This window comes from Chiloscyllium plagiosum, chromosome 15 (assembly GCF_004010195.1).
Source record: "Chiloscyllium plagiosum isolate BGI_BamShark_2017 chromosome 15, ASM401019v2, whole genome shotgun sequence".
NCBI classification, from domain to species: domain Eukaryota; kingdom Metazoa; phylum Chordata; class Chondrichthyes; order Orectolobiformes; family Hemiscylliidae; genus Chiloscyllium; species Chiloscyllium plagiosum.
The window spans coordinates 39,912,535-39,923,865 of NC_057724.1; the positions used below are offsets into that span (position 1 = coordinate 39,912,535).

The following is an 11,331-nucleotide window of genomic DNA, read 5'->3' on the forward strand; positions in this document are numbered from 1 at the left end:
AACCACACGGGATGAATGTAGATTTCTCCAGCTTCCTCATTTCCCCTCCCCCCACCTTATCTCAGTCCCAAACCCCGGATTCAGCACTGCCCTCTTGACCTGCAATCTTCTTCCTGACCTCTCCACCCCCACCCCCCTCTCTGGCCTATCACCCTCACTCTCACCTCCTTCCACCTATCATATTCCCTGCGCCGCTCCCCAAAATCCCCTCCCCTCTACCCTTTATCTCAGCCCGCTTGGCACAGCAGCCTCATTCCTGAAGAAGGGCTTATGCCTGAAACGTCGATTCTCCTGCTCCTTGGATGCTGCCTGGCCTGCTGTGTTTTCCAGCACCACATTTTTCTACTCTGGTCTCCAGCATCTGCAGTCCTCACTTTCGCCTAATATATCTTTGTAACCAACCCACTCTTGTCTCAGGACCAGAGCATTAACAATGATTGCTTTGTAGGATGAAAGCATCTTGGAACATGGGTATGCTAATAAGTAAGTAATCTGGCACAGACATCAAGGTGGGCACTAATCTAAGGAACGAACATTTGAGTAACTGAACTTCCAACCACAAACGTTTTGAAAACGTTATTGGAATAAATAGTGAATAATAGTAGAGCATTCTTTGTTGATTAAGGTGGATCAGAAGAGTGACAATGGAAACAGGCTATATATGATTGTGGCAATAACCTCAAATGGAGTAGTTATCATTAAAATAACTCCACAGAGGCCAGTATCCTATCACGAAGTCACCCTTTATTTACGCATGGAGAATCTTTGACATGGATTCAGCTTCCTTAGAACCAGTGAACAGAAGCTCTGACAGTCCTGTTTATATCTGTCAGTCAGGACTCCCTAATTGAACCAGGTTAATGGTCCCAATCATGGAGCTCATATTCTATGAGGTCTATCTAGCTAGTCTTGTTACAATTATTACAAAGACAATTTGAATAGGGTTAATTATCTCTCCACCCCCATGTTTTCTATGAGGCCCACCTGGCTGACCTTGTTACAATCACTATAACCAAAGCAATAATTTTCTAATTCTGTGCTGCATAACTCTTAGCTGCCCTCCGAGGCAGCAGCAGGTTGGTAATATCATTGCAATGAACAGCAATGATCTGTTGCAGAGGAATGGCTGATCACATCCAACATATAAAAGTTATTTGTATTTGCATAAAACCCTGTACTTATTTTAATCTACATCACAAATATATTCCACCTGAAGGAACTGGCTGAGTCGCTACTAAAGGTACAATGGCCAGAGTCATGAAATAAGAATCTAGGAAACATATACCCAAAGCCTCTCAGCAAATTATGAATTGGTACTGGGTAGAATGTGCTCCACTATCTTATACGAGAGGGTAGAAATGAATTTACATTACACAAATACTGCTGCTGTTTTACTCCAGAGCAATCTGGACAGGGACAGTATTAGAGGAAAAGTTGAGTCATGCAGCTGCTATCTTTAGAAAGCTATAAGAGAATGAGCTGCATAAACAGAGTTTATTATTCATGTAAGACATAAACAGGCTAAATGTCTATAACTATTCAGTGAGTCAAGACAATTGGATTATCTTATATGAATTTTCTATAATTGCTTTCTATAGTCATTTCACATGCTTAAATTTCCAAGAGAATGTTATACAATTTTGTTTTCATGAAGGCAGAGACCATTAACAAAGAAAAGTGAAACAATCTCCATTTTGCAGTTTTTCCACTTCATCTGGTTGACACCGTAATTTATCTGATCAGGTGTATTACAGACCAGGGGTGAAATAAGTCTAAGTTTCCCGCAGGCTTAAATCAACTAGTAAGGATTAAAATGTATAATAAATCTAGACAATGAATATTGTCCTAACAGACATTCCAGGATTAATTCGTGCACAAGATAGAAGAAGCATACCTGTGTCATCTTTCTGCTTGGCTCCAACAAATATCAGTGTGCAATTATAATCGGAGGTATAAATAAAGTAGGGAGGTGATGGCATGGTGGTAATATCACTAAACTAACAATCCAGAACTACAGGCTGATTTTTTGGGGACTTGGATGGAAAATTGCACTAAAGTTAAGAGTGTGCGACAATCAGGCACAGTGTGAAGCAGACTGGGAAAAGTGTGCAGCAAGCCAGCATCACAGTGAAGCAGACAGAGTGTGGACCTAAGTTGGACTCGGGAAATAAAAAAAGGAGATAACTTTCAAGTCTATAGTCTTGAAGAGGAGACAGAGTGGCAGCAGTGCGAACCTGGGATTGAATGGTGGTAGAAAAGCTTCCCTGTGAAAGATTTTTGGGTGAAGTCCAGATCAAGCTCAGATGGAGCAGCAAGAACCTTGCTAGAATTCAAAAAGGCTGACAGAAATGACATCAGCACAAAGCAGTGAGCTGATTGGGAGGTGGTGGATAAGCGGTTTTTGCCCATTTTAAAGTTGCACTAGGGAAAGATAACTTCTAACTTATTTTTAAAAGAAGACTTAGTTAATTTTCTACTTGGTGTAATTTAGGGAAAGTGTTCCTTTAAGTAAAGATACTGTTTGGTGTATCAAGTGTATTGTACAGCCTGCAATATGTAGGAAATCTTAGATGCTCCTGTCAGTCTGGATGATTGCATCTGTAATAAGTACCACCACTTGGTTTGCTTTTGAACACCAGTTTTTTGACCTTGAATGTTGGGTGGAGGCATTGGGCTGCAGCCATGAGGCTAAGAACTTTGTGGCCAACACATCTTTAGACATAGTCACCTCACAGCTTAAGGAAGTGCAGTCAACACCAGGTTATAGTCCAACAGGTTTAATTCGAAGCACACTAGCTTTCGGAGCACCGCTCCTTCATCAGGTGATAGTGGAGGACACAATTGTAAGACACAGAATTTATAGCAAAAGTTTACAGTGTGATGTAACTGAAATTATACATTGACAAATACCTTGATTGTTTGTTGAGTCTTTCATCTATTTGAATACCATGATAGTTTCACTTCTTTCATGTGTAAATCACAAAACTATTTTTTTAAAGTTACATTCTCAGGTTAACTGTAACAAATGGTGTTAGCTAGAAAATATGTTGAAGGTGTTAGCCCCCTGTGTTCTCTGTCTGTGCCATAATGTTTAGACTGATTCTAACCTAAAAAGTGAGAAAACTGAGTCTTACATGAATTCATGCAGTTTTTGAGCAAAGTATAATATAACTCTGCAATTACAAATTCATCCCACAAACATATATGTATATGTATGCATGTATGTGTGTACGTGTGTCTGTCTGGGTTGGGTGGTTATGAGTGTGAGAGAGTGTGTGTCTATGTGAGAGTAGAGTGTAGAGTGCTCTAAGTCTCTGAGAGGATCCATGTGTGAGTGTGGGAGTGTGTGTCTGTAAGGGTGTGTGTGTGTGTCTGTGTTATTGTGTGTGTATAGGAGTGCGTGTGTGTAGGAGTGTGTGTGGGAGTGTGTGCCTCCCTATGGGTACGGAGCTTAGCGAACAGCCTTTGCTCGGCCACTTTTCGTTGCTGCCTGTCCCGAAGTCCGCCTTGGAGGACGGTCACCCGAAGGTCCAAGGTCGAATGTCCTGGACCACTGAAGTGTTCCCTAACTGGGAGGGAACACTCTTGTCTGTCGATTGTTGTGCAGTGTCCATTCACCCGTTGCCGTAGCCTTTGCTCGGTTTCCCCAAAGTACCATGCCTCAGGGCATCAGTCTAAACATTATGGCACAGACAGAGAACACAGAGGGCTAACACCTCCAACATATTGTCCAGCTAACACCAATTGTTACAGTTAACCTGAGAATGCAAATTTTAAAAAAAAGTTTTGTGATTTACACGTGAAAGAAGTGAAACTATCATGGTATTCGAACAGATGAAAGACTCAACAAACAATCAATGTATTTTTCAATGTATAATTTCAGTTACATCACACTGTAAACTTTTGCTATAAATTCTGTGTCTTACAATTGTGTCCTCCACTATCACCTGATGAAGGAGCGACGCTCCGAAAGCTAGTGTGCTTCGAATTAAACCTGTTGGACTATAACCTGGTGTTGTGTGATTGTTAAACTTTGTACACCCCAGTCCAACGCCGGCATCTCCAAATCATTATCTGAGTCTGCTTCCTATCATCTATGTAACTATCCCTTTATTTTGGCTGTGCAAATCATATAAAGGCACCCACTCGGCTCCACACTTGTATACAGTTACTTCACTATAATGGAATGTCACATCCCATCTTTTATAAAGCTTTCCTCATTTTTTGAAAAGGTAGCTCAAGCTCCCTGCTTCCTTTTTATGTAGAGATATTTCCCTCATTATGAAATTCCTCTGTGGTCATCAGAGGAATGACCACAGTGAACAGCATTTGTGGGATTGATTATCGGTTATTTTATGGTAGTGCACACTACTGCTTGATTACTCTGTATATGACAAAACCTTGCTGATTAACTCCTTTTCACCTTGTGAGATGTAATTTCAGAAAGCCGGTTAGATTCAGTATGGGGCTTGCCTCAAGTATTGATGCTGTACTTCATATCGATTTACAATCCCTAAGGGAATTTAACCTCATCTTCAGTAAACACCTTATCACTCACTGATAAAATCCGATCTCCTCTTCGTAGCTCTCCACTGAGGTCTGCTGGTCCACCCGCCAAGATGAAAGATACAAAAATCCCTTCACCATCTTCTCCACCGACAATGTTAAAGCCTAATCCTGTGGATCCTTTGTGAAGGACAATTTTTCTTGGTTCCCTGAAATAAACAAGAGCAGCATTAGGAAAAAAAGCAAACAACCCAATCGTTATAAATGTTTGTATCCCAATTCCAGGAAAATGGCTTCACTGCATTCTCTGTCATTGAGATGGGCAAGAACACTTAAAAAGATATTTCTAATGATTAACCACATTAAATAACTACATGTCAGAATTTTAGAACTAAGTGAAATTCTCAATGTAACAGAAAACAAGTCCAAAGCCATTACAAAAGAGAAGGAAATAAATTCAGCCCAAAGAAAAGAACAGGTTTCTATCTCCTCAGTTCATTCCACACTCAGTCTGAAAGAACAATTTACAAATTTTCTGTATCTTATGCTTAATTATTTAACTTTGTAAAACTAAAAAATGCATTGTAAGATTGGCCTTCCTAGGGATCCATGTCTATTTGGCCCAGAAACTAATTTTGCTGTGTTTTTACACTTTACTCCATTGAACTTTCAATCGAGTACCATTGCTGTCGAAGGCTGTGATTGATCCAAAAATGCAAAGTTATCTGAAAATAACCCTTTTTAAAGAACCTTGCACACAATATTCCAAAAGAGAAATCAGGAGAGTAAGAAGCACAAACAACCAGCATCATATTCACCATCATAACTTCAAGAGTTAAAGTACAGTAATACATAACATATTAAGAAAATTGATTTTATACATGCATTTCAAAATTACAAAGATTTGAGAAAATATTTTACATAAATTGAGTGCGGAATTCCAAACATTTAAATGAGATGAATTAAAATTATAAGCACAGAACTCCATTGCTTTATGAAGATTTCCTTTGTTATAGCAGCAGCTTGCATTCTTATACTGATAGAGGGGAATATCCCAAAGCACTTCAGAATATCCCAAGACTGGATAAAAAAAACTTTGAACTCTTATTTTGAAAGCTTGATAGTCAATTAGCAAACCTTGCAAAACTAGAAAAGTAGCATTGAAGAGATACTTGTTTGTCAGGCTTTTAAAATTAAACTTGCTAAATATTAAAAGAGTCCAAAAAAATGGTGTCAAGGAAAATCAGAGAGAGAGCATAGTCCAGCCAGAAACACTAGTGTTTTAGCTATGAAGACTAGACCTTGAATTGAGATAAGAAATTCCAGCAAACTATAATCTTTTCCAGGAAAATTAACTATAAAGGGCTTTCCATAAGATAAGTTACTTTGCACAGGTGCAAATCACATTTAAACAGCGGCTGCAGAACATAATTGGGTGTTGCAGTTAAACAAAGTTTCATTGTACAGTGATGGTGTGCTACAGGCAGAGTTGCTGCAGAATCATATACTTTTTACATGAATGTTGGAGTCCACAACGTTTTGGGATAGTGATGGTCGAAGTTTCATCTTGCCTTCTATCAGATGATTGACCAGGAATTACTCCCACCCTGGGAGTGGCTGTCACTGGTGTATAGCAGAGGAATTTGGAAGCTGATAATCAACTTGTTATCTTGGGTTATGAACATACTTTTCTTGGCCAACTGTTCCTAAGCTGGAATCATTGGTGGGAGCTCAAACTTAGAGCTGCAGCCTCAGAGACAAGGGGACTCACCCACTGAACTACACGGCTTCCTGATTCATTCAGCAATATGGCTAATCAGTATCGTAAACTAAACCCATACTTTGATTAAAGATATAAAAGACTGAATACATTGATGACCTGTACTGTAATCGAAGAAATAAGTTTCTGTAAATTGGCAGAAGGTGATGTCAAAAGGATAGACAGAAAAAGAGAAAGGAAAAGACAGAGAAATTATGATTGATCATGAAAAGAATCTATAACCACAGGAGCTGGCCACTTCTTGTGTACATATGACCACGATTAATAGCATATTTGAGCTTGATATTGGTGAACTGTTTGTTTGCATTATGGCACTCGATATTAGTCAAATGCTAAGCATTATGGCACTCTCTCTGAGTGAAAGGCTGAATTGCTGGAAGCAAAGTAAAAAAGTAGCTACTGTTTTGTTTCCCTTACTTAACCTGTAAGATCTGTAGCAATTATTTATAAACATTTTAATTTCCCTGTAACCATTGTTATAAACAAACTGACTCACTTATGCATAACCATCTTTTGAGTGAGTCAATCTGTTTTATTTTATTAGATTAGATTCCCTACAGTATGGAAACAGGCCCTTTTTGCCAAACAAGTCCACACCGAACCTCCGAAGAGAAACCCACCCAGACCCATTTCCCTCTAACTAATGCACTTAACACTATGGGCAATTTAGCATGGCCAATTCACATCTTTGGAGCACCCAGAGGGAACCCACACAGACATGGGGAGAACGTGCAAACTCCACATAGACAGTCAGCCGAGGCTGGAATCAAACCTGGGACCCTGGTGCTGTGAGGCAGCAGTGCTAACCACTAAGCCACCGTGCCACTCTAAACATATGTAGATAATTTTATCCAGTTGGAACCACTTGAAACGTTTGCCCAGTGAACTTGATGTTTACTATATTTTGCTGGGAATTTATAATCTCGGGCAAATAGCTGTTACCAGAAGGCAAGTAGCAGGAGGTTGTACAGGGGACCGAAAATGGACTAATTTTTAAAAGCAGAGAAATCATTCTCTTTGATGCTATATAGTTGAATGTCATGCTGCAGGAGATGCACAAAAGGAAAGCAGTCCTTGAACACCACCCTGAATAAATATATTGCAGTCACACAGTCTTTTATATTTGGCTGAAAATTAAGATGATGTCTTCCGAAATCAGACGCTTCTCACTACTGTATTTTTTTCATGTGAGATCATCAACCATTGCAAAACCTGAGAAGATTTCTGTACTTGATATATCATCTGAAGTTTGGATACAAATTTTACTCCTCTTTTGTTGCACATGATACAATTGAAGGTTGAAGTGGCAACTAAGGAACAACATAAGGATGCTGAGCTGTCCAGGCTAAGGTCTTCCTCTGTTATTCAAATTGAAAATTGTTATCTTTATTCCTAAGTCTGTTCATCACTGCATCTTTCCCCAGCGCTGTGCCCCATTTGCACTCAAGTTGTGGAGCACTTGTCAGTGGAATGATTCTGGCTTCAAGTGAATTTCACAGTCCCTTCATTTCATCAATCTTCAGCCATGTTGGCCTTAATTTTTGAGCTGTCTTTCTAATGCCATCCAGCTTGCTCTGATATCTTCTAAAAGCTACACAAAACTTACCATTGCAACTTTTCCTTTGACCACCTCAGCTAATTCATTTTAATGTTCGCTGCCCAATCCATCTTACTGTAGGGGTTCCTGTCTTTTATGAAACACTCGACTTATAGTTCTTTTGACTTGTGTATTTGTGATGGCACAATGGCTCAGTGGTTAGCACTGCTGCCTCACAACACCAAGGACCCGGGTTTGATTCCCACCTTTGGTGACTTCTCCTTGTGTCTGCATTGGTTTCCTCCCACAGTCCAAAGATGTGGGAATTGGCCATACTAAATTGCCCATAGTGTTAGGTACATTAGTTAGGGATAAATGTGGGGGATTTACCCCCACACTGTAGGGAATCTAATCTAATCATTGCTTGCCTCCGAGTCATTGATGAGGGATCCAGCAGCAGCACTGGAAGCATGAGTGTGTCTTCACTCATGAGGAATCCAGCTGAGTGAGAGCAATCATGCAGCAGTTGGCCATTCAGCCTTAACAAGGCGTGGGACCGTCCTATTATTGTGCATGTGCATGTGTGTGTCTGTCAGCCAGTGGGCCATTAATAGATCTGAAATGTACCCTAGGGTCAGGAAGCTCCACCTCAGAGACCTGTCAATCAATCAGAGCCCTGCAACTCTCCAGTATAAACAGCACCACTGGGAGTAGTGTCCACTGCCAGTACAATGTTTGGGACTTGAGGAGGCATTTAGCCCTGGCTCAGGATTTTACTTTTAACTGTTTGAGGACCTCGTAGGACACATGGAGCTGGGTTTGAGAGACTATGGTGGAGGAAAGGATCCTGAGCTCCTGACATGACCTTCCAATTGTCTCAGGGGCCTGTTGAAGAGGGTCCTCTGTTTGCCCACTGTTATCCCATGTAGGGAAGGCTGCTGGGCTTCTTGCGTGGCATGTACATCTCCCGCCATCAATTACATTTCATTGGCAGTGGGAGGGGACCTGTAAGTCGACATTAATTCACTTGGCTCACCTAAAGTTAACCCCCCACTGCCATTGTAAAATTGCAGTGGGGCAGGAGTAGGTGGGTAAGTGGTGAATAGCTGCCTGCTGAATTTATATGCCCTCCCTGCCTTCACATCTGCTGGCAGGGGAGCATAAAATCCAACCTGTTGTGTTCACATGCGCAACATTGGTTTTATAGGGACTTGCAGAACATGAAGTTCTTATAGACAGACTCACACATTGCTATTTCTAAATGTTTATTTCACATGCAGGTTGTGGAAACTCAAGAGAATTGTTTCAGCTGCATTGTCCAAATTATTTGAGGGGTTTAAAGATCTCAGAGAGTGCAGCATCCCATTGTATCCAGCACTCATCACCAGTGCAGATACTGTCACTGGAGTGGGTCACATATGGTCTCAGATTGTTTGTTGCAATTTGGTCTAAAAGTGCATGCAGACACTTGTGCAATCAACCGTCCAAGATTGTTACAAGCAAGTTCAATAACAATCAGAGATCTATGGGAGGCCATGAATATACTGACTGCAAGGCTGACGACAAGTCTCTAGATGCAAATTTATGGAGTTAAAGGGAGGTGTGAGAGAACATCTGAGAATCTTAATAAGGAGTCCTTTTGAGTATCATAAAGTCGTAAGTATGTGAGCACATGGCTTCCTCCATTGAGAAAATGTCAATACTCAGAGAGACAGGTCCATCAGGGGCATGCAGATCTGCATAACATCACCTTGTCCCTTAGTTCCATACAGGAATATTAAGGTGTGGGGGCAATGGGAGAGTGGCAAAGTCCATGAATCTCCACCAGGTTCTTGTGCTTCTTTGCTCAGGAGGGAGGTAGATGAGATTTGAATGGGGTGAAGATTGGCTGCCCTCCACATTTGACGTGTCTTCTCAGCACGCTCTGAAACTGAAACTTCTTAGCCATCTGCCAGTGACCCCAGCTCCAACATCAGAGATTCTTGGGGAGGTTAATGTTCCTGTACAGAAACCCTTCAGCCACTTGGTCTTCTAGGCCTTAGGTTGCCAGAAGACCTCTTCCAATGTCATGGCAGGCCATGGGACCATACAGTCAGCAGCCTCCCTTCATGTGAAGAAGATTACTTATGGTTTTATAGGTGTAACAAATTTGATCTTGTTTTCAATGTTATTTTAATTCAAGGATGCTAACTTCATTGTGCATAATATTTTTTGTTTTGTTCATTGCTTGGCAGAAGCCATCCTCATCTCAGGACATCTATGGTCTGCCAGTATAGGGGCTAGCCTTTTTTGGATAGACTCAATACTGAGTAAGCATCTTGACTTGAGCAATCAGTGCTATGATAGGGACTGGAAGTTGGGGACAGGAGTATACATTTAGTTTGTAATTTATTAAATTCAGCAGGAAAGGTAATTGTTGTTTAAGAAACCAGATAAATATCAGATTGTCCCATTCTTCCAAGGCATGCTTTACAATGTCCCGCACATCCAGTCAAGACTTCCTGATTATGAATTGCCAGCTCAGCATCAATGATACTTTCCTGATGAAACGCCTCATCACATTGCAATGCTATCCTATAGAGAGTACAGAAAGCCATCACAGTGTATGACATATTTGTTGGACCATACTGGCGAGTTCCTCCAGATTAATTGAGGCATTGAACAGCATTTTCAGCAACCCAATGTTCCACTTTGTGGCTACGCAGGTGGACACACCGTAGGTATTGTACTTTTCATCTGTTTCAATGGGTTGTCATAGTCATAGAGATGTACAGCATGGAAACAGACCCTTCGGTCCAACCCATCCATGCCGACCAGATATCCCAACCCAATCTAGTCCCACTGCCAGCACCCGGCCCATATCCCTCCAAACCCTTGCTATTTATATACCCATCCAAATGCCTCCTAAATGTTGCAATTGTACCAGCCTCCACCACTTCCTCTGGCAGCTCATTCCATATACGTAGCATCCTCTGTGTGAAAAAATTGCCCCTTAGGTCTCTTTTATATCTTTCCCCTCTCACCCTAAACCTATGCCCTCAAGTTCTCGACTCCGCAACCCCAGGGAAAAGACTTTGTCTATTTACTCTATTCATGCCCCTCATAATTTTGTAAACCTCCATAAGGTCACCTCTCAGCCTCCGACGCTCCAGGGAAAACAGCCCCAAGCCTGTTCAGCCTCTCCCTGTAGTTCAAATCCTCCAACCCTGGCAACTTCCTTGTAAATCTTTTCTGAACCCTTTCAAATTTCACAACATCTTTCCGATAGGAAGGAGACCAGAATTGCACGCAATATTCCATCAGTGGCCTAACCAATGTCCTGTACAGCTGCAACATGACCTCCCAACTCCTGTACTCAATACTCTGACCAATAAATGAAAGCATACCAAACACCTTCTTCACTATCCTATCTACCTGCGACTCCATTTTCAAGGAGCTATGAACCTGCACTCTTTGTTCAGCAACACTTCCCAGGACCTTACCATTAAGCGTATACATCCTGCTAAGA

At 41.2% G+C, this 11,331-nt stretch overlaps 1 protein-coding gene across 5 annotated transcripts in view; it reads right to left on the reverse strand.

Annotated features, from left to right (window-relative positions):
- The window catches only part of dlg3 (discs, large homolog 3 (Drosophila)), a 539,119-nt gene that overhangs the window by 133,215 nt on the left and 394,573 nt on the right, over positions 1-11,331 (reverse strand). For all 5 annotated transcript variants that reach the window (XM_043704756.1, XM_043704755.1, XM_043704754.1 and 2 more), the window contains one exon: positions 4,559-4,715. In XM_043704756.1, the coding sequence (XP_043560691.1) occupies positions 4,559-4,715 (157 nt within the window). The remainder of the gene's footprint in view (positions 1-4,558; positions 4,716-11,331) is intronic.